Source organism: Notothenia rossii (genome assembly GCF_949606895.1).
Source record: "Notothenia rossii genome assembly, chromosome: 1".
In the NCBI taxonomy this organism is placed as follows: Eukaryota; Metazoa; Chordata; class Actinopteri; order Perciformes; family Nototheniidae; genus Notothenia; species Notothenia rossii.
This window is the reverse complement of record NC_136912.1, coordinates 81,884,501-81,908,797: the sequence shown is the minus strand read 5'-3', so window position 1 is coordinate 81,908,797 and position 24,297 is coordinate 81,884,501. Positions and strand designations below refer to the sequence as shown.

The 24,297-nt window shown below is 40.6% G+C and overlaps 2 protein-coding genes across 4 annotated transcripts in view; both read left to right on the top strand.

Moving 5' to 3' along the window:
* The window catches only part of hykk.2 (hydroxylysine kinase, tandem duplicate 2), a 53,008-nt gene extending 40,910 nt beyond the window's left edge, over positions 1 to 12,098 (top strand). The window contains exons 1-5 of one of the 3 annotated variants that reach the window (XM_079686221.1): positions 3,018 to 3,460; positions 9,255 to 9,563; positions 9,940 to 10,082; positions 10,754 to 10,934; positions 11,040 to 12,097. In XM_079686221.1, coding sequence (XP_079542347.1) covers positions 9,260 to 9,563; positions 9,940 to 10,082; positions 10,754 to 10,934; positions 11,040 to 11,542 — 1,131 coding nt within the window. In that variant the 5' untranslated portion in view covers positions 3,018 to 3,460; positions 9,255 to 9,259 and the 3' untranslated portion in view covers positions 11,543 to 12,097. Of the gene's footprint in view, positions 1 to 3,017; positions 3,461 to 9,254; positions 9,564 to 9,939; positions 10,083 to 10,753; positions 10,935 to 11,039 lie in introns of those variants that run through there. The other 2 variants (XM_079686218.1, XM_079686220.1) reach the window with 2 other exon arrangements.
* An 8,851-nt stretch (positions 12,099 to 20,949) lies between these two features.
* Positions 20,950 to 23,644, top strand: LOC307019649 (hydroxylysine kinase-like; the record flags this gene model as incomplete). The annotated part of the gene is made up of 3 exons (XM_079650653.1): positions 20,950 to 21,127; positions 21,623 to 21,730; positions 22,841 to 23,644. The coding sequence occupies 3 exons, from the start codon at positions 20,950 to 20,952 to the stop codon at positions 23,308 to 23,310; spliced, it is 756 nt and encodes a 251-aa protein (XP_079506779.1). The 3' UTR covers positions 23,311 to 23,644.
* Positions 23,645 to 24,297: the final 653 nt, after the last annotated feature.

Genomic DNA, 24,297 nt, shown 5'->3' with positions numbered 1-24,297 from the left:
CTGTACTTATATAGCACTTTATCCAGTCTTTACGACCCCTCAAAGCGCTTTACATACTACATGTCATTCACCCATTCACACAGAGCAGTACCACTTGCTCTAGGACCTAACATTCACACACATTCACACACACCGTTGGCCATGCCATCGGGAGCAACTCAGGGTTAAATATCTTGCCCAAGGATACATCGACATGTTGACTGCATGGGCTGGGATCGAACCCACAACCTTCTGGTTGAAAGACGACCGCACGCCCTCGCAGCCACAGTCGCCCTAGATAGGTAGATCCCTAACCCAACCGCTCAGTGGCCATCAGATCAGACTGTGGTTGTACTGGGCAGCTTCCATGTGTGAATGTGTGTGAATGTGTGTAACCCTGTTAATGTCTGCAGGATGTTCCTGGTTTGCAGGCTCTTCCTGGAACAGAGCATCACTCTCGGAAGTTGAACTATACCTTTAATGCCCACGAGGCGATGTGGTTTGACTAGCTCCTCCTTAAAAGTATTAAAACTTGTTCTAGTTCTACAGTCCGGCAGTGGCTCACTCAGTAGGGGGTTGGATTGGGAGCTGTAGGGTCAAGCCCCCGACCAGACCTAAATATGGAGTGTGGACTGGTACTTGGAGAGGTCCCAGTTCACCTCCTGCCCTGCCGTGGTGCCCTTGAGCAAGGCACTAGACATCCCCCTTCCCCCCTCACTCCCCATTGCTCCCCGGGCGATGTGCAATAGATGCCCACTGCTCCTAGTACTAGGATGGGTTAAATGCAGAGGCCACATTTCACTGTGTGTGCTGTGTGCTCTGCATGTGTGACCATTAAAGAAGGTTTCATCCCTCCAATTCTATTCTATTCTTTAATAGATGTACATTCTGTACTTTCTCTAATATTGTGTCCTGCATTATCTGCTTACAGACAATGGGTAAGTGTGCATCAGTTATTATATGTTAAATGAGTGGAAAATAAAGGCAAATGCACAGATAATCCTTTAGTCGTGCAGACTATATCATTTGATTCAATTTTGGGCTGATTTCACAGACTGGGCATAGAGAATTGCATTCCTTAAGATTTCAGTTTTGGTTAATAAATACTGGGGTTAGCACAACTAACTATTGTTGTTTTGTTAAACAAGTCAGTTAAGCATTGGCCTTTCTCCATAATTTTATGAGCCAATTGAATGCTGACAAGCTTGAGGTTTGAAGCCTGTGCCTGAAGCTTTGAACTGATGGCTGCTCCCGGTTTAATTACTTCCTGTAATATTTCAGACAAACAACAGCCGTGTCAAACTCACTAACATATTGCATTTTCTAATGACAACTTTATTAAAAAGTTGTGCCATTTTAATGCTTCTATGTGAAGCTGCATATACATTTTAGTTTTTCCTTGGAAGGAACCTGACACAGCGTTCTGGGGTTCAGATTGCTGCACATTTTTCCGGCACTGATGATTCCAGGCCTATTTTATTGCCAGTATATGATAACTTGAGTTATTGTAACCTAAGACTTCTTCGACAGAGAATAACAAATGGTCATCATGGACTTGATGACCATTTGTCATAAATCAGGTAAGTGACAGGTTGGAAGTGCTGTTCAATCGTTTCCTTGATCTATTTCCCATTTATATCACAACAAGTTCTCACATGCACTGAGTCACCTTGGACAAGTGCCCTTGGAACTGTAGGAGCCGTGACTCTCATTCCCCAAAGCAAGCATCCATGCTCCACAGACAGCTCAGTTCTACAGGTAAACCAGTGTCTCAGTATTAAGATGATCTGGCAATCCATTTATGTTTAGGTTACCTGGTAAGTACATCCGCATTTGCACGGTATGACGACTGCAATACTCTATGCCGTAGTTTTAAGTTTCAGAAAAAGGCCCTCGGGGCATTTCTCTTTTTTGCCAATTTGCACTCTGCCTGTCAAAAAGCAAGATTCAAATGCTTTTGGCTTTTCCTCAGTGAACATCACAATGAAAATGACAGTACCTTGTTGTGAGGTGAGTCATTGCAGGCTAGCATAAGTGACACTTTACCTAACATTGCAACCAGTTCTTCAGAAAAAGAAGTAAGTGGTATTTTATTTTGCCAAAGCAAAAAGGGATTTCCTCTACACCCTCTCCGGCAAAGGTCTCACAACAGCTGCTGTGTCTAGCTGAGTGTCCTGGCCTTAAATGTTCATGATAACCTTTGTAGGCATCATCTCCACATGAAGAAGTGTATACAGTGTATATTGAATATACTTCACTATATTAGTTCATCATCATTATCAACATCCTTTTGATTTATAGCAGCTCCCTGTTCCACAAACATGTTTTATACTGCGCCTTTTCGCAAACATTCATGCAAAATGCCCAACCTTAGAACAATGTTTATATTTACACACAACAGATGTGTTTACCTCCATCTAAAAAGGGCTGTCGTGCCCTTGATTTAGATCTACATACTTAAATTAATTTATTATCATTCTACTACTACTTCACAGTTGAACATTATTTTCTTTTACTAGGAAATTCCAAGGTGTTGCCATCTTCATGGATAGTGCAGTGTTACATGCACTCTTAAAGGTTAAGTCTCTGCCAGTCATGTTCTCCTGATCACCTCAGTGATCCTGACGGGGAACCACATTGCTTTGGGGGTTTCTGTACATGAAGGCCGTAATAGCGATAATGAGAGATTTTGCGTAAAGCAAGTTATGTGTTTTTTGGCCTTGTTAGACAAGTGCATCAGCGTGAAAGACATTGGTGGCAGATTACCTCTTTAGCATACAGTCCCCTCCAAAACTATTGGAACAGTGAGGCCAATTGCTTTATTTTTGCTGTACACTGAAAAATAATTAGGTTTGAAATAAAAACATTAATATGAGACAAAAGGTCAGTATTTCAGCTTTTCATTCCAGGTATTTAGAGCACAGTCGTGAACTGTCAACAGGGGGCGGGGCGCACGCTTGTGAAATGTTGGCGCCGTGTTATGCATGCCCGCCCACCGCACCTCGCGGGAGTGGCACTGCGTAAAGCCAAAACTCACAAACATTTCAATGAGTTGTAGGGCAAAGTTGGGCTTGGAAACGGTATAATTTCCTTTTTGGCAGTCATGTTTAACACCGGAGCCTCGCTGCGGGGAAACTTTGGCGCTGTTCCGAGTTTGTTCTAATCCGTCAAAATGACGGACTGCATAGACGGAAAATATTCGGTTAACGCGACCTGACCTGGGCAACAAAAAGCACCTGTCAGTAACATGCCCCTTTTGCTCACTTAAAAATGGGTTTAAACAAAAGGTGCTATCTTCTCAGTTGTTTAACAGATCTAAATACCTGGAATGAAAAGCCCTCGCTGTTCCATTAGTTTTGGAGGGGACTGTAGCCTACCAAGGTGCTCTTGTCCTCAAAGTCACAAGTCCTGTTCAATTGCTTGTGAGAGCGACATTCTCTACTGTCCCTCATCTCCTACACTATCTGCTGAAAGACATTGGGTAAGTTCATATGTTTTCTGTTAAATGACTGGTAGGCATAGTAGATCAAACACTCATATATTTATGTTGACTGTAACCTACAAAAACCTGTTCTGAAGCTTGTGAGATCTACCATCTGTATAGCGACTTGCCTAACCTTTAGTAAAGCAGTGAGATGGCAAGGAATGATGTGCTGGCAAACAGGCAAACAAGACCAAACATGTTGGGAATAAGAACAAGGATTTTTGGAAAGCTAAACATTCAACCTGGAAAAGGAATAGCAGTGAAACATAATTGACTTCAATTATTTAAGCACTATTTGACCCAATCAATTGGTTGATTGATTCGAAACTTTTAATCATACGAAGCCAGATTAAATAACTACTTCTCCAGTGTGCCGTGGTTCATTGTTTATTAATGTGTTTCAGCGGCGTTTACCGACCGCTGCAGTGCTGCTCGTCCACCGCCGGAGTTTATTCTGCCGTTAAATCAGCCGTCTTTCGTGTTTGCTTGGTCAAATGAGCAGCTCTTCATTTTTTAGTGCGCGATGTATCGCGCCTTTACGGTAATCGCTAAGAAGCGGCACTGACAGGAGTAAAATAATGCATGTTTGTGTGCTATATTTGCGATACAAATATGTTTTGCCATACATTCTTAATAAAACTGATAGCCTACTGTTGGACTCAGTAGGCTACTACTTGAACTACTACCACAAGTACAATCAAGTACTTTTTCTGTGTACTTTTTTAGTAATCCTTTGTCAAACTCCCCTCCTGAGCACAATAATGCATGTTTTTGTGCTCTCTTTGATGAGAGATAACATGTGTTTAATCTGCGTTGATGCCAGTAATACCGCCAGAAGAAAATTCAATAAATAATAGCATGTGGGCTATTAATTGCAATAGAGTGCCACAGTGACGCGTCCTAAAACCCAAAAGTAAGTTAGCATTTTACCACTTCCGGTTCCTTCGACAAAAACCAATGCAATTTCTCCACAGCATTTTGGAAAATAGCTCGAAATAAGGTCTGTGGTTGACACAAATTGAAGAGACAGATCACGTTTGGTTCAGCCGGATAATATCCACATGTCTACCCTACTTTTATAATTTTCGAATCATAAATCTAAGTGTAGTGATCACTCATTTATTCATGTTACATAATTCACTCATGGAACTACAGGTTGGGGGTATTGTTTCCACACGGACATATATGATGTTAACTACTTAGTGTGTGCCCCCCTTTCTTTTTTCTCTTGTCTCCCCGGGCTGCGACCCGACAACATGTGGTTTTCTCCTGCTTAATAAAGCCAACTTTGCACCTTCGATGCACCGCCTCTGACTCCCTTCTCTCGGCACTACACTGGTGACCCTGACATAAGTCTCGCAGAAGTTTCCGAGACTGGACCGAACATGGCTAGAAACGGAGTTTTTCTCAAACTGCTGGAGATTTTTGGAGACGTCCGTGGCTGCCTCGTGCACACGGACTGAGGCTCGGTGCGCCCTCCGCGGAATGGCCGGCCGAGGACGTCGCTTGCCATTCCCACATCGTTTCGGCACTGGGAGACAGCAAGCCTTCCGACCAAATGGAGACGATACACAACCTGCTAGGTACGGAAGAGCCCAATTTCTTTTTCATGGGACTGTTTCTTTGGGACATGCGGCTGCTCACAATTTCGCCCACCTGTTTTTGATCGTGGACAGGACGACCCTTTTGAGCTTTTTCCGGTGCCTGAGAGGAGGTTCGATCAGACGGTCGACCTCATTTCGACACTCTCGCTTTTTCACCACCGCCTCAACAGTTTCGGACGTAGCCCATGCTTTCATCGGCCCATGGGTGGCGCGCTTCGGGACTCTGTCTGGCCTCTTCCCTCGCCAACGGCTTCGGATGTCGCCCACGCTTTCATCGGCGCCTGGGTGGCGCACTACTGGACCCTGCCTGGCCTCTTCTCTAACCGCGGCTCACGGTTCGCCTCGACGGCGGCTTCGGATGTTGCCCATGCTGTCATCGGCGCTTGGTTGGCGCTCTTCTGGACCCCGTCTCGCCTGTCCACGGCTACTTCCTCCCGGGGAGACTGCTCCTGCCTCCCGGGGATACCACTCCTTCCTCCCGAGGACTTCGTGCCCGCCGCTGCTGCGTGCTCGCCTGTGGCCGGGCTGCGCTCCTTCCTGCTGAGGACCACCGGAATAGTCACCCCGTCCCCACGTCGCAGCACAGCGACCCAGCTTTCTACGGCTGGCGGATGTTGTCTCCATCCGCCACGACGCCTACCACGGCTCTCTGCGCCACCCTTTCGACGGTCCGTTCCGTGGCCCGCCCCCCAACCCCCGGTGGGGATGCCCTCGCCCTTGTTGGGGCCCCTACCCTCTTCTGCGGCCTCCTTCCGACGGCCCGTTCCATGGCCCGGCCCTCGCCTGCGGCCCCACCCTCCTCGGCCCCTGTGGTGCTTCCTCCCAGACGCGAGGATTGTGTCCATGGTTTAATTCTGGGGGGGCTTGTATAGTGATCACTAATTTACTCATGTTACATAATTCACTCATGGAACTACAGGTTGGGGGTATTGTTTCCACACGGACACATATGATGTTGACTACTTAGTGTGTGCCCCCCTTTCTTCTTTCTCTTGTCTTCCCGGGCTGCGACCCGACAACATGTGGTTTTCTCCTGCTTAATAAAGCCAACTTTGCACCTTCGATCCACCGCCTCTGACTCCCTTCTCTCGGCACTACAATAGATAGATTTATGATCGATAGATTTATGATTATCCGGCTCAAGAGTTTACTTCCGGGTTTTAGGACGCATCACTGTGGCACTCTATAGAGAGGCGAAGTCCCTCCCCTTCCGGGGACCTCCATGGGACCTTATTTCGGAAAAACTATGTATTGAAGTCAATGGAGAGAGAAAACATATCTTTCGATTCCGTTTGAATTGTGCCACAAATTACACATATGATGTTTGTCAATTTAAAAGATGGTTTTGCAAGTCAAAAATTTTTAAATGTGTCGTAAAACTGTGAAGTAACACTTTTTTTTGTGTGAAACCGCTCAATGAACTACATCTTCTGTCTCGAGTCGCACCAACACCAAGACGGCCATCACGTTAGCACATTTCACTTCTTTCTTTCAAAATGAGGCGAAAAGTATTAAACGAGGTGAACATCACTAAAAGTCTGGGCATGTTGAGAGCTGTACATACACAAAAGGGGAGTTAGTTCGAGTCTTTCTAGTTGCGTATTTGTCATAGTCTTATATTTCAACAGTTTTACGACAAACTGTAACTTTTTTGACATGGAATTATTTTTTTAAGATTGACAAACATATGTGTAATTCGTGGCACAATTGAAACGGGATCGAAAGATACGCTTTCTTTCTCCATTGACTTCAATACATACTTTTTCCGAAATAAGGTCCAATGGTGGCCACCGGAAAGGGAGGGACTTCGCCTCTCTATGGATGAGAGTAAAACCTACGTCACTTCCGGGCGAAAATTACATCCGCGCCCACTTTCTGGGGAAAACAACGCTGTCATTTGAATGGCGGTAAATACAAATTCTGTAGTTTTTGCCAATCCGATCAGAAATGTTTGAAAACCGTGGATTTTTGGATCTTCAAAGAGCCCGATTACGATGGCCAGTCAGGCAAACTATTACATTCAATCATTTGAAAGCGACAATTGGTCTCGATATATGGTTAAATTAAAATCAGTAGGCGAGGCCGTAATTTTACTCTCATTCTGTTGAGCGAGGCGGAAAATAATTGTTTTATCATGCCAAAAAGCTGCTGTGTCGTTTATTGCACCTCAAACATTAAAAAGAATCCAGAGTTACGTTTTTCTGTACTTGCGCTAAGAAAAAAGGACAGTAAGGCCCAATCCCAAACCGCCCCCTACACCCTACACTACCCCTCCGTTTGCGCGTTCGCGTGGAGGGTCCGCCACATTAAGTGCTGTTCCAAACCAACGAGTGTGGAGCGCCGGTGTGGAGGGGGAGTGGGCTATCAAGCCATCAAACAGCGAGGCCGTTTCTCAATCTCGAGGAAACTGGCTTCCAAGCCATTATTTCAAGGATGCTACCTCATCGAGTGCCGCCGAAGGACTGTTCCAATCTCCAGCATACTTGGAATTCCACTGAGGCCGCATCCTTGGTTTGGGGGTAATTTCGAGGCTGCACATGGGTAGACTTCACGTCCTTAAAATCCCCACAATGCTTTGCGCACGGACCAATTTCCCCAAATCTGTGGCGGAAAATGTAAGGCGGAGCCTCTCATATGACGTACACCTGCACACTTGCTAGCCTGTTCCACTCTTCGTTTTCCGAATGCCAGGAAGGATTCTTGCCTAGCTTCTGAAGCAAGTGACTCGGAAGATATGTGCTACCAAGCAAGCATCCTCGCGATTGAGAAACGGCCCGAGTCTGCATCGGTGCTGACTGGAGACCGGTCTCTACCCGACCGGTCTCAACGCTGTGTGTGTCTGTTAGGAAACACGCTGTTTACATGTAGTTCCTGCAAACATCCAGTGATAAATTGCGATGTTAACAACCTTATGATAACCTCATATTTTTTAAACTTAGGATCATACCTGTGTTTAGTCTAGAAAAAGGTAAATCTGTGTATTTTATTATAAAGTTGTGTATATTTACAGACTATTGCAAACTCTAAGAACCTTAGAAACATCAGGTTTAAAACTAAAAGAGCTTTACAAAAACATATTTAAAGATGTTTGGAGTTTTATTTGAGTTATTCATTTGTATTTTTTGTCTAAGAGATGCTGATTTGAAACCGTTGTTACATACAGTTACGGCATTTCCTGTTTCTGCCGGAGAGAGGGGAGTTTGTCCCAAAGCTTGCTGCTGTATTTACTCCCTCCATCTGACAGGAGGGAGCCTCGTTGAGCTGCGAGTGTCACTCCACGGAATTCACTCCGTCACAGAGGGGTAGTGTGTAGGGGTGTAGGGCGTGGTTTGGGATTGGGCCTAAAAGAAGAGCTCTGTGACTTCAGGCTTGATAGGGCTGGCAGGGTTGACAGCGCTGGTTTCCCCCAAAAGTGGATGGGGCCGTGAAGTGACGTAGATGTTACTCTCACATCGATCGCCTACTGCTATATTTAACCATATATCGAGCACGATCGTCGATTTCCAATGATTTAATGTAATTGTTTGCCTGTCTGGCCATTGTAATTAGGCTCTTTGAATATCCCAAAATTCACGGTTTTCTTACATTTCTGATCAGATTGGCAAAAACTTCAGAATTTGTATTGACCGCCATTCAAATGACAGCTTTGGGCCCCGGTAGTTATTTTCAAATAAAGGTCACACTTTGCAAGAAGTTGGACTACTCTAACCACGTTTATTTTTTAAGTGTGTATAAGACTTTCCAACGTTCCAAAGGACCATTATGTAATTTTTTTTTCTTTAGTTTCTTTTTGCAGAGAACATCATCATAGACAAAGGAAACCTAGAAATCATCACATTGAAAAAGCTATTCAGAATGTGTGATTTGAGTTGGGTAAATTATTTAATTAATTATAAATAAAAAATATGAGTCAAAAGTCATGGAACTTTGATTTATTTATTAACACTTCATTAACACTTCAGCATTAGATTTCGAGATCAGAGTCTTTATCATTATTTCATAACAAAGGATGGGAAATAATGATAAACCACATTTACTGTTTATTTAAGAAGCTGGCTGTAATACACCTTTTCACTGAGGTTGGAATTTAAATTGTTATACATTTACTATTCTCTACAAGTAACTGTAATGCTTTTAATTCTCCAATTTCTGCATCATTTTTGTGATACCATGTTGTTTTCATTCAGCAATAATGTCAGTGAAACACGCCAAGCCCAACTTCAGCCAGTCTCGGGTGGCTGAGATGGTGAAGAGGCTCTTTGGGCTGACGGCATCAGAAATCGGCTCTCTTCCAAGCTACGATGACCAAAACTTCTTCATAGACCCAATCGAGGGTGACAAGTATGTCCTGAAGATAATGAACTCGGAAGACAGTAAGAATCGCGCCCTGATCGAGGTGCAGACACATGCCATGTCCGTCCTGCACCAGAATGGACTTCCTGCCCAAACAGCCCTTCCCAACATTTCAGGACAGCTGATTAGCCTGGAAGAAATAGGTATTTGATCAGTCACACCGGCAAAACAAGAGGAATAATGTGATTCAGCACTCTGAAACAGACATCTCCTACATTTGCTTATTCAGATGGTAGTTTATGTGTAATGTATTGACACAAAAGTCAGTGTTAAATGTTGTCTCCCTACATGTCCCCAGGCAAAAGATGCAAAATGTTTTCCTGGTCGATTGTAAGGTTTTGTTGTGAAGTTTGCAAAACTAGCCTACAGTTTTAAACATAATGCCTAAGCTGTAATACTCCCGCACTAAAGTGATAAGTGTGACCCTGAGCAAGGCCACACTATACAGTTCATGCTTTATGATGGCTAAGTGAGTGAGAGGAATAGCTGTAACACTTATCCTGTCTTTACCTTTGACAGATTGCGGCTATGGCAGTCAGAAGTACCTGGTGCGGCTGCTTACCTATTTGCCTGGTACTACGATATCCAAGGTTCCTCTAACACCGCAGTTACTGTATGAAACTGGCAAGATGGCAGCCACAATGGACACAATCCTACAAGAGGTATTATAACACTTTTTGATCATTGGCATTCTTTTTCCTCGTACCCTTAAATCTAATTTCCATGAATTGTTATGACATCAGAGCAATGTAAAAGAGTACCTTATGAAATTGTCTTCAATGACAATATCTACCAATACTGCTGTTGTCTTGAATTTGACTGAAGTTATACATTAACCTGGTTAATAATTTATTTTATGGTATTGAGATTTTTTTTGTTGACATTGTCATTTTAACTGCACTATTAAACCTCAATATAATTGGTTAAATCTATTTTTGGAATGACGCTTCTAGACTGATGTTAGGCCGATCTGGAAAGTTAAACAAACATCACTAATTGTTTGTTTGGGGCCCGGATGCTTATGATAACTAGCGACAACATTGAAGTTTTTGAAAAGGAATTCAATGAAAATTGGCTACTCAACCAAGATATATGGAAGTGTTTTGGATAATGTGAAGTTAGTTTAAATCTCTTTTCAAGTGGCATTAAAAGTCTCTAATCTAACTTGCCTTTACATGGACGAACCCATATAATAAAGCACTAGCCCTTCACTGCTTAGCTTAAAGCTGTACGGCAAGTTTTGCTGAGAAAATGTTCACTTATCCTCCTTTTACTTCTGACTTTAACTTCTTCTTCCTGCTTTCTGATATTATTATGTTATGTTCTTTTCTAGATGGTGCACCCTGATCTCGCTGTTCTGGAGAGAGAGAATTTCATATGGAGTCTGTCAAATCTTTCCCTGCTGGAACCATACATTCATTTATTTGATGGAGATCCTCTGGAGAAGGTTGTGAAATCTGTCCTTTATCAGTACAAGACCTCTGTGATCCCGAAACGCTGCAATTTCCGAAAGTGTGAGTCATTTTAACATTAACATTTTTAACTGTTCTACTTACAGTGTACATGAGTGATAAGTCGTTTTGATTCATATTAATGTTTTATTGTTTCCTTTTTCTAAGGCATAAACCACGGTGACTTCAATGACCTCAATGTGCTCGTACAACCTGATGAGAGAGATGGCCATAGGATTTCTGGCATCCTTGACTTTGGGGACATGAACAGCGGCTACTACATCCACGAGCTAGCCATCACTATCATGTACATGATGACTGAGCACCCTAAACCCATAGAGGTGGGTGGACCTGTCCTTGCGGGCTGGGAAAGTTTCCTTCCCCTAAACGAAGCTGAGAAAGATTGTCTCTATGTGCTGGTGCTGTCCCGCTTCTGCCAGTCGATAGTTTTAGCTCGTTACTCTGTGAGCTTGCATCCTGAGAACGCAGAGTATTTGATGATTACATCCAAGAAGGGTGTCCACATTCTCAGTCAGCTATGGGAGCTCGGAAAGGAGCAGGTGGAGAAGTTATGGTTTCAGACCGCTGCTCAATTCAGTGAGAAAGGTAAACCTTCTCACATTTCAAAGTGCAATAGTAAAGCCCCTTGCACAAAACAAGTATACATTTAAGATTACCAGTTAAAACAATAACTTGTGTTTTAACAGTAAAATCACAAAACATTTTACTTTAGATTGAGATTCAGACATTATGTGGTATGAATAGCAAATCAGAGATGGGTAATGTAGCAAAAAACTGTATGCAAGTGGAAGTATTGATACTCTGTTGTGACAATGAATCATGTACCGTAAAAGCCTAATAGCCATCTAAACAACTAAGGAAAAAAAGGATAAGAAATCATTTAGGCAGAATTAGTACCCGAGTACATCCTCCTTAGGAAGAGTTTTTTTGTAAACTATAATTTAAGAAACACAATCATGTGTAATGGGTGCCTTATGTCATGAGGGTTTATACAGTCCAGTGGACTTGCATATCTCGGTGCTCCTCTGTATGTTAACAGGCCACATGGATGGACATGACTCATTTTATTTCATGTTGGAAAATGCCAGAGATGGTTTGGCAAAAGCACATCAACTTAATTCCCTACAATCATGCATTACACAATACACATAGGTGGAGATTTTGCTAAATACATTTTACCCTTTAAAAAGACAAATTGTGTTGAAATAAAAACACCTTTTTTAAACTCAATCTTTGTTGTTCTTTGTATCATTGCTTAAACCAAAGCAGCCTTATAACTTGTCATTTTTGAGAAATAAAAATTCTGTCATCCAAAACAAAAACAAATCAGTTTCAGTGGGGAAAAACCTCAATGTTTAGACTAACAGTGTTGTAGCGGCAAAAATCATATAGAAATAAAACAGATAATTAACTTAAAATAATACAGCCGCAGAGGCACTAGTTAGCGGATCTTACGCAGGGCAATGATCCAGGTCCAGACAAGATTCTCCATTTGTGCAATTTATTCCAATAACAAAAGTACAACGAACAGGTTTCCTATATATCTTTTCCTTAAGCCTTTCCTATGGCTTTCCTTTTACAGTTTTAGTTCAAAAGCAAGTTTTGTCTTTTCTTTTCTAAGCTCCTCCTCCTGGGCTTCCAATGCTTGCTTCCTCTTCAATGCAGCCATGCGTTCTTTAAGGACTGCTAAATGTGCTTCAGCTTTGATTATTGCAGATGAGCGGTATGATAATCTGAATACTTTCTGTGGTCTGGAATTATTGTCCTTTAAACCTAACATGTGTGGTGCAATGTCCTTATGATTTACCTCGTCAGAAGATCCACTTCTGTTCTGTGATGTGGCGTCTTGCATAATTTCTATGATTGGCGTTATTTAAATATCCAAATATGTTATTATCCACAGGAGAAAACGCTGTTGCATGTGCATGCCTGCGCGTCAGAGTGCGTAATCACTGTGTGCACCTGTTCCCACGATCCGACTATTCTTTAAACTTTATCCACTGTTCATTTATATGTGTCGAAACAATAACTCCAGCACTCCAATGATGAGGCCGTTTTCCTATACAGCCACTGGAGAAAATGTTCACATACCGCCCATGTTCCTGTGCCGTTGTTGAAGTCCGTCCAGGGCCCGGTGTGTCTTTTTAAAGTGAAATCCAATACTCCACTTCAAACGCGGGCAATCCACAAATCCACAAAAAAGAACTTCAAACAACAAGTCCGCTTTGACGGCATTTTTTACTTTGTAGCGGCCAAAATCATATAGAAATAAAACAGATAATTAACTTAAAATAATACAGCCGCTGAGGCACTAGTTAGCGGATCTTACGCAGGGCAATGTTCCAGGTCCAGACAAGATTCTCCATTTGTGCAATTTATTCCAATAACAAAAGTACAACGAACAGGTTTCCTATATCCCTTTTCCTTAAGCCTTTCCTATGGCTTTCCTTTTGCTGGCTTGAAACACCCTGGTAAAAAACCTTTTGCCTACTAGTGATCTGGCTCCCACTACCCACCTGTCTCCAATATATACAATTACACCAGGTGCTCTAATCACCCAGTGCCCAAAACATGCCTTCAAAATAAAAGCATATAAACTACTTTAACTTATGAAGCTAACTAAGAATACATATAAATAAATGATAATAATAAACAGCAAGAAAATAAATGTTAAACTATTAAATAATATAAAGAGATATATAGCTCCAACAAGTGTGTATGAGTGTGGTGATAAGAAACATTTCTAAAACTGCATTTCTTCCTTTGAGTTAAGTTCTTCAAGTGGGCTCAAACATAATATTAGAACATTACACAAACATGTATATGAGAGAAGCCATTTAAAGGGTCTATTAATATCTTTATTTCTTTTACCACCTTTTCTTTTTCTAATTACCGGAGGTCGCATATTTTTGATAACATTGATAAAAGACTTGACTTTGACTTGGTATTCATGACTTAAGACTTGACTTGAGACAGATGGCTTGAAAGGACTTTTTTAAATTAAATATTTGCATTTGTTTTTGTATTATACGGAGCCCCTAAAGGCCGATGAAAGAGAAACAAAGATACTGTATCTCGTTCGCACGAGAAAGTTACTGGAGCGCCAAGTAGGAAGTGGAGCACACAGGAGATAACCGTTTCATTGCAGACTGCAATGTTTATGTTGGGAAATGGCAGTGCATACATTATTTTAGATAAATTCCGAACTCGGACTCTCATTCACTTCATGAAATCGCTACAGCACCAGGAGGCAGCGGGACTCCAGGTAACTCCGTCTTTGAGATGTGCAGCACCAGCGCGCAAAGAGCTGCCTTTTACGCAACGCCTTCGCTGTGTTCTGTGTTTACTTTCATTAGAACAGCTGAAGAGCGACCGCAGGCTGCTACACACACACACCTCTAGACACATCGAACCGCCCCATTTATTTCGCTATCTGGCTCGACCAATTTTTCACAACTTTATATGCGTGTAGTTTAGATCACTAAGGCATAATGGTCTCTAGCTTGCTTTAATTTTGGATTGTTCTAAGGCTTGCTTTTGCAGTGCCTTTTTCTGATGTACTGTTATGAGTAGTGTGTTGGTTTTTATAGACAAAACACATCAGTGCCAGAGCCAGTATGAGGCCATGGTATTTTTCTTTATCCCAGTAGCATATTGAGCCACCGAAGATACAGTATCTACTGTGTTACAACAATATAATTCACAAATAATTGAAGACCTTTTGAAAGAGTCAAACTTACTTTCACGTTTTTATCTTTATCTTTTCTTCTACTGACTAACAGCCACCGGTTTAAGCCATTTTTCCATTGGATAATTCATTTGCATGGTCTTTGACCTGCATTGTTAAACATGTCTTTAGAGTTATTATAATTGTGTAACAGAATCATTAGTCAGTGTAGTTAATAATTAACTTGTAACTGCTATGTTTCAGAAGCACTTGAATCGTGGGTGGAATACTCATCATGCAAACACCCAATATTCTATTCTTTAATGCAATGTTTTCAGATTAGATTTTGTTTCTGTATAACAATTTCCTAGTAAGTACATGTAGTTTTAATTTTTATTATAATTCAGGGAATTAATTCCATCCAGTGTTACTCCTGCTTTTTTGTTTGATGAGGTGCTTTGAAACCTAGGATGTTTAAGTATGTCCCCCAGGCTTTAAATCTGTGTCCAACATATGGTGTTATACTGCCCTCGTGTGGCCATCATAAGCCAGGAGCTCCGATGGAGGCAAACAAAATGTATGGTTTTTGGTGAAAAAGCCATTTTGCGATCTTATAAAAAATGGGATCATTGGTGTTCTTGCTTAGTTATGGACAGGAAATGGATGGACTACTGATAATTAAAAACTTAAAGTTTCATTAAAAAAGTATTTGTAATTTACTCTTATAATTAGAATTAGACTAAATTAAATGAATAAAAAAACAATATCTTCTTTCATAATAAATGCAAAATAGTTTGGGTAGGTTTCTCAACAGTAAAATACAGTAAGTACAGTGGGGAAAACAAGTGTTTAGTTAGCCACCAATTTTGCAAGTTCTCCCACTTAAAAAGATGAGAGGCCTGTAATTTCCATCCGAGGTATACCTCAACTATGAGAGACAAAATGAGAAAGAGAAAAAAATCCAGAAAATCACATTGTCTGATTTTTAAATAATTTATTTGCAAATTATGGTGGAAAATAAGTATTTGGTCAATAACAAAAGTTCATCTCAATACTTTGTTATATACCCTTTGTTGGCAATGACAGAGGTCAAACGTTTTCTGTAAGTCTTCACAAGGTTTTCACACACTGTTGCTGGTATTTTGGCCCATTCCTCCATGCAGATCTCCTCTAGAGCAGTGATGTTTTGGGGCTGTCGCTGGGCAACACAGACTTTCAACTCCCTCCAAAGATTTTCTATGGGGTTGAGATCTGGAGACTGGCTAGGCCACTCCAGGACCTTGAAATGCTTCTTACGAAGCCACTCCTTCGTTGCCCGGGCGGTGTGTTTGGGATCATTGTCATGCTGAAAGACCCAGCCACGTTTCATCTTCAATGCCCTTGCTGATGGAAGGAGGGCGAGGTTGTCACTCAAAATGTCACGATACATGGCCCCATTCATTCTTTCCTTTACACGGATCAGTCGTCCTGGTCCCTTTGCAGAAAAACAGCCCCAAAGCATGATGTTTCCACCCCCATGTTTCACAGTAGGTATGGTGTTCTTTGGATGCAACTCAGCATTCTTTCTCCTTCAAACACGTCTAGTTGAGTTTTTACCAAAAAGTTCTATTTTGGTTTCATCTGACCATATGACATTCTCCCAATCCTCTTCTGGATCATCTAAATGCTCTCTAGCAAACTTCAGACGGGCCCGGACATGTACTGGCTTAAGCAGGGGGACACGTCTGGCACTGCAGGATTTGAGTCCCTGGCGGCGTAGTGTGTTACTGATGGTAGCCTTTGTTACTTTGGTCCCAGCTCTCTGCAGGTCATTGACTAGGTCCCCCCGTGTGGTTCTGGGATTTTTGCTCACCGTTCTTGTGATCATTTTGACCCCACGGGGTGAGATCTTGCGTGGAGCCCCAGATTGAGGGATATTATCAGTGGTCTTGTATGTCTTCCATTTTCGAATAATTGCTCCCACAGTTGATTTCTTCACACCAAGCTGCTTACCTATTGCAGATTCAGTCTTCCCAGCCTGGTGCAGTTCTACAATTTTGTTTCTGGTGTCCTTTGACAGCTCTTTGGTCTTGGCCATAGTGGAGTTTGGAGTGTGACTGTTTGAGGTTGTGGACAGGTGTCTTTTATACTGATAACGAGTTCAAACAGGTGCCATTAATACAGTTAACAAGTGGAGGACAGAGGAGGCTCTTAACGAAGAAGTTACAGGTCTGTTAGAGCCAGAAATCTTGTTTGTTTGTAGGTGACCAAATACTTATTTTCCACCATAATTTGCAAATAAATTCTTTAAAAATCAGACAATGGGATTTTTTTTCTCATTTTGTCTCTCATAGTTGAGATATATCTAGGATGAAAATTACAGGCCTCTCATCTTTTTAAGTGGGAGAACTTGCACAATTGGTGGCTAAATACTTTTTTGCCCCACTTTATATCACCACTGTTTTCTTATTGTGTTAAATTACTTAGGGAATTTCATGGACAAAAGGTTTGTCCACATAGTTTTTGAGTCTACACAGAATAAAATATAACAATGTAAAAGTCAAATCTCCATGTATAAAACACTGGATCCTGTATGGGTGATTAGGCTCCACCAATTTAACAAAGTTGGTGCTGTTTCTGTTCTGAAAGCCAGATGCTCCTCACACAGGCCCGATGCAGCCATTTCCTAGCAGAGTTGCATTCTTCTGTTTAAGGTGCTTGTTCAAACGTCGTGTTGCGATGAAGCGACTTTTGTTTTGCATTTTTTTCATAAAACCTCTTATAGGTTACTCAATGTAACTTAACCTAAAGCTAAAGTATCGACATACAACAGAGGTTGCGTATTATTTGGCCCCCAGTTCAACGTCTACCTGCTGGTTGGCGTCCATTTCCACTAGCCTCTGGCTGTGGTCTGCACAGCAACAACAGATGTTTTATTTAATTAGATCGCTCCCTTTTGCGGTTATACAATCGAAGAGGCTCGTATAATTGGTATTTCCTATTTAAAACATTAGTCGCCTACAGTGAAGCAAGCAATCCCAGACTGGCATGATAAATGAAGGTGGTGGAAAGTGAAAAGTGACACTTGCCCTCCCTCATTACCACCACTGAGGTGAAATTGAGGTAGATCCCTAACCCCAACCGCTCAGTGGCAATCAGATCAGACTGTGTTTGTACTGGGCAGCTTCCATGTGTGAATGACAAAAACCTGCTCTGAAGCTTGTGAGATCTACCATCTGTATAGCCACTTACCTAACCTTTAGTAAGCAGTGAGATGGCAAGGAATGATGTGCTGGCAAACAGGCAAACAAGACCAAACATGTTGGGAGTAAGAACAAGAATGTTTGGAAAGCTAAACATTCAACCTGGAAAAGGAATAGCAGTGAAACATAATTAACTTCAATTATTGAAGCACTATTTGACCCAGTCAACTGGTTGATTGATTGGAGTCCTTTTTGACAGCCCGTCAGTATCAGGGTTAGTCAAAAATGAATCCCTTGGCGGTTAATTTACCGTTTTGTCTTCTCTTTGCAATGCTTAATCGATTTGAAACCAAGTCTAACGTAGCTTAAACTTAACGTTAGCTTTCTAGCTAACACAACACATGCACGCCCCTTTTTTTTTTTTTTTTTTTTTTTTTTTTTAGTGACGAATGAAGTTGGATGTTGTGGTGGTCCTGTCACTGATCTTTATGCTGCAGACCCTGCATATCGCTGTTCTCTTCTTATTACCGTCATCGACAAAATAATCCTTGAATCCAAACTTCACTATTTTTGGAGCAAAGCTACCCGCTGCCATGTTAACTGAGACTCCTGTCTTCTATTGGGTTGCCAGGTTTGCGCGCATGACGCTATAATCACGTTTTTCGAAAAAATGAAACGTAATATCTCACTACAAAAACAAACGCAAATATTTAATTTTGAACAGTCAAGTCCTTTCAAGTCATCTATCTCAAGCTTAAGTCAAGTCTCAAGTCATGAATACCAAGTCAAAGTCAAGTCAAGTCTTTTATCAATGTTAGTCAAGCAAGTCTCAAGTCAAAAAATATGCGACTCGAGTCTGACTCGAGTCAAGTCATGTGACTCGAGTCCCCACCTCTGCTCATTTGTATGTCTTTCCCAGGAGGAATCCAAGGCCTTCCATACTCCCAAGACCAGCCAGGCCTCTTTACCCACCCTCTTTACCCAACAGGAACAACTGAACTTCTGATAAATCGGAACGATAAAGCACGTTATCCTACTCTAAAATAATAACATTCTGGCAACATTAAAAAATCTAACTTGCAGCTGAAAATGTTTTAAGAATAGTAGGGCATAATGTTCTAACAATGTTATCAAAAACATTTAAAAAAGGTTATTACCAAGTAATTTAAGAATGTTTTTAGAGAAAGTTATCCTACCCTTCAGAAGAACATTCTGGGAACCAAAATAAAACGTCCAGCTGAAAACGTTTTAAGAACAGTAGGGCATAATGTTCTAACAATGTTATCAAAAACATCTTAAGAAGGTTATCAAAAACTTCTTAAGAAGGTTATCAAAAACTTCTTAAGAAGGTTATCACCAAACATTTCAAGAATGTTTTTAAAGAACGTTATCCTCCCAAAATAAAACGTCCCGCTGAAAACATTCCAAGAACAATGAATGGTAACATTCTCAGAATATTTTGAGAACCAAAAATGTCTGGCTGGGAACTCACACATGCCACCACAAACATGCAATATCTACTTACAGCTTATCTAGAATTACGTGCTTGAATGTTTTTTTCAAAAGGAACATATGGTGACATCAGATTTTTTAAAACATCCTTTTCAAAACAAATGCAACAAGTTTTTTTTGTAAAGCACTTTAGAAATAAATCTGACGTTAACCATGTTAATATTTACCATCACAGAAACTTTTTATAAAAAAAGAATAACATCCTGAAAACATTTGTTATAATGTAACATTGAGGGAATGTTTTATAAAGAACATCTTTAATGTGTTACCCCAACAACGTCCAAAACACATCCTTAGAATGTTTCAGGCAAAACGTTCCACCTTTGTTAACATATCACATAAAAGGAACATTTTATAAAACACTTTCTGTCATCTCAGGCCTCAATAACGTCCTGAAAACATTTTCAGAATGTTGCTTGGAGAATGTTCTTCATTTGTTAACACATCACATTAAAGGAACGTTTTATAAAAAAACGTTCTGTCATCTCAGGCCTTGATAACATCCTCAAAACATCCTCTGCATGTTGCAGTTAAAACCTTATGTCTTAGTTAACCTTAAACCTTATAGGAACATTATTTGAAATAATAAACATCCTAAAAAGGTTCTTTGAACATCAGATTAAAACGTTTTTTAAAAACATTATTAGAACCTGTAGGAAATGTTAGCCAAAGTTGTGAGAACGTTCCCCGCTAGCTGGGAAGGTGTGAGGCCCCACAGGTCTGTACCAGTGGCGGCTGGCCCAAAGAGGGCGATAGGGCGCCGCCATCCCTAAACCACACACAAAAACATTATTATTATTATTATTATTATTATTATTATTATTATTATTAATAATAATAATTACTTATATAAACTGTCAATATTTATGTGTTTAAAATAATGGAATGCACCCAGAAATATGTGTAAAATATTATTTAAAAATAATTTGCGCAAAACATATGCTTTTCCTAGTACACTGTATGACTGAAGTACTATGCTGGGGCGATGGAGAAATCACCCCACGGAGGCAGGTCTCTGTAGCGTAGCGTAGCAGGTTAGAATAATTATTATTAGTTTGTTACATCTTCAGCTTTTTGTATTACTGTTGATTATACGGTTGTTCTGTAATATAGATACATGTTTGTGCACAGATGGAAGGCTGACAGGCAGGTAGGCCATCCAGTTACTTTAGCCGGCCGGCTAAAATGATTGGTCGTGCTTTTTACAGTGCTACGGCTTCCACAGATGAATTTTTTTTATGTATTTATTGTCAAAGCATTTAATATATTCATTGCTATCGGGATGTTAAGAGCATTCCATGGAATATCACAAAAAGTGTTTCTGAAATAAATTACATACCCCACCTTTAACTTTTAGACCTGAATATGAATCATTTGGATGAATCGTAGTCAACAAATTTGTGAATATACGGTGTTTGAATTTAATATGAATGTATATATAGTATTAGATGTTGGGGAAATATATTCCAAGGTCCATAACTTTGACCCAGTTTATCAGTTTGTACTGACCTCACTGAGCGCAGGCACCTGTAGCCTTGGCTGCTGTGCTCTCAGTGTTTTGTCTCCCTGTTCCTGCCTGTTGGCATCAGCTGATAGAATTGTTGTGATTTTATCTTGTTATGCACAATGGTGATTATTCTCTAAAGTTCTAAATCAGGCAACACATAAGTTATGATGCCATGATACTTACCTCAACATGTTCCTGTTTGTGTGTCCACCTTACCTTACTAGACTGCGGACATGGGGCTCAGACCTACTGTGTGAGGCTGATGACTTATCTTCCTGGAAAAACCCTTGCAGAATCTCCAGGCACTATGCAAGATCTTTATCATGTGGGCAGGTTAATTGCTTTCATGGACAAGCCATTGCAAAAGGTAAGAGGAAAAGAAACACTTGTATCTTTCCACATATTTCTAATACACATCCAGCTGTTCTAAAGCTGCTGTATTTTATGTGTCTTCAAGTTTTGTCTGCTAAAGACCGAATTATATTGTCAGTTTAGTTGATGTAGAGCTATAGAGTACAAATATTGGCTAACACGCCAACTATGTCCACTTAAAATGTCCGTCAGACGGATCAAAAGGATTTGATTAAAAAAAAGCATACAAAATGATTTACTACTTTTTATGTACTTTTATTCATGTACCTATGTTATTTCTTTTGCTTTTAAATTAGTGTTTTAAAAGAGCATTTTTTAATAGGTTTCTGCTGCACTATTTATTAATGCTCTTAATGTTTTAATTTTTGTAAAGCACTTTGTGTTACTATTGAAAACATTGCCATTTTTCTCCAAGCTGGAATCTCCAAACCTGGATGTCTTACACAATAATTGTGATGAACAATGAGTTTATCCAACATCCATCTCATAGAGCGCTGCCTGTCAGTGATGGATGGAGATCCCCTGCAGGAAGTGATCAAAGCAGTCATCGAACAGTTTAAATCACACGTGCAGCCCAAAATCAGCTCTCTCCAGAAAGGTAATACATATTCTACTGTGTTATGTTCTGCATTCCTATGGTTAAGTATTTCACTCTGTTCAAGATTCTGCTTGTTTGGTTAAGTTATGATCGTGTAATTGTTAACAGGGTGCATGCTAATCCAGTCGAGAATGCTAAAGAATGATATTTGACAATTCCACAATGACAATGCTAGAAGCGGTGTGACCTTTGTACAGGGAGCCACAACAACGTGTAGTCTATGGTCCATGTGTAATCATTTATATTTTGTCACCATTTAACCATTATTTTAACCACAATCTTCCAATTACCTTATGTAAGGGAAACTTCTGTGTGGCAATGCAGTGGGAGTCACCGACTCAGGAAGGAGACACGGGGTGAGCTGGAGCTTTGATGTCAAACACTGATGGTTTATTTAGGAGCTTCGGCCGGAAAATTCATAAAACAAGTCCAAGAGCCAGAGGTTCTGACTTCACGGTAGATTTGCCATGTCTAATCTGAAGAACTCTGCCCCAGACCCATGTATTTAGCTAGTTCAGAGAGAATAATCAACATTGTGCCTAACAAGATAGAATGATAACACCTCTATCAGCTGACGCCAACAGGCAGGAACAGGGAGACAAAACACTGAGAGCACAGCAGCCAAGGTTACAGGGGCGTGTGCTCAGTCAGGACAGTATGAACTGATAAACTGGGTCAAAGTTATGGACCTTGGAAAATATTTCCTCAACACCTTAAAACTGCTTTATTGAGTATTACTGTCCCTCTATTGGTCCACAACATTTGTTCGTAGTGAAATATCTCCACAACTCCTCGACAGGGTAAGGTCATATTTTCTACAGATCCCCAAAGGATGAGCCCTTCTGTCTCGGATCTCCTGACCTCCTCTTTCATCTCTAGCAACACCAGAAAGTTGACATTTGCAGTTGTGATGGAAATTGCTCAGCCATTGGTCCGATTACCATGCAATTTGTTTCACGCAATTATGGCCAATTTCTCTTCCAATGCTCCTAAAGTCGAATTGACCAGAGCAAATCCAAAAGAGATAAACAGAGCCATTACCTCTATGGTAACAGATATCAATTGTTTGTTTTCCCTCTATGACACAACATTTATTCTATTTTTTCATAGGAATAATACATGGAGACACAAACGCCACAAACATCATTGTGACACCTGTAGGAAACGGTCGTCATGAGGTGTCAGGCATGCTGGACTTTTCTTCCCTCATGATTGATTGCTATGTATTTGAACTGGCAATAACAATTGCGTACACAATGCTTGAGAACCCCAGTCCATTGGATGTAGGTGGAGCAATACTTACAGGTTGGGAAAGCATCATGGTACTCAATGAAGATGAAAGGGAAAGCCTCTACCTGCTGGTGCTCGTTGGGTTGTGCCAGTCTCTGGTTTATGGCCGGTACGATTTAAAAAAATATCCTGACAACAAGAACTATCTCCTGGTTACAGCCAAAAGTGGGACTCGGATTCTTACTAAACTGTGGGAGAGGGGAAAGAAAGAAGTAGAAAGAAAATGGTTTACAGATGCCAGCACAAAGAATGAATTTGGACTTTTCCGAGTTTTTGAAATACATTTTTGATTTGGAATTGTATCATATTTGACAAAAAAGATATTTCCCAGTTCCTACTGCTTTTTGCTTCTATTTTATTCAACATTAGGAACCATTAACGAATGGTTTAATGAAGGGGCAATGGGTGTAACCCCCTCGTTTATTTACAGTAGTCTGTTGGTGCTCCTTTATCTGTGGCATTTTGTCTTTTCAGTTTTTGTCAACGTTGAAGTGTTATTCCCATTCGTTTTTTTATCATGTGTCAGTATTTTAAACTCTCTATCACGTTTAGGATACCTTTACTTGCTGGAATGATTATCTGTCTATAACTGTGCCCCAATTTAAGTAAATACTTTTACTTTCACTCTGCGTTCTGAAGTGTGATCTTGGGTCTTCTGCTTGCTGGTATCAAGTGTGCGTAAAAATAACAGGAGGAGACTAAAAGGTGAACCACACAGTATTGCTTCTGCTTTATACTGAGAGGAAGAAAAAAACGGCTGTCTTTAGTCTAGTGACTTAAATAAACCTAACTTCACTGGCTCTTAATTCTTATAAAATCCTAGTAGCATAATCATTTTTTGTTTGTTTGTCTGGACAAGTAATTGTTTCCCACAAAATGCAAATACAATGTATGAACTTTTACTTTTCAAGCAGGAATTTGGAATTCATTGTAATGGTGCTAGTGACAAAAAAGCAATACAAATATACTTTTGATGTTCAGAAAGCTGTACTGCTAAAAAAGAAGGCAATGAACACTAGATGGAGACATCCTACCATTTATCCCACATCCTTTTTATTTCTTTGACAGTGAGTATAGAGAGAGACCACATTATCTTGTGTTATCAAGATTATGAACTAACGCTTACCTCTCCAAAAGTGTGAAAATATTCCTAAAATATTTGTATCTCTAAGTGAATGGTTGACATAGAGTTATAGCAGTAAACATTTTATTTGACAAAATCATGAAAAAATAAAAGCAGAAACTATGGTTCATGAGACAAGTTAGATACCAGTCCC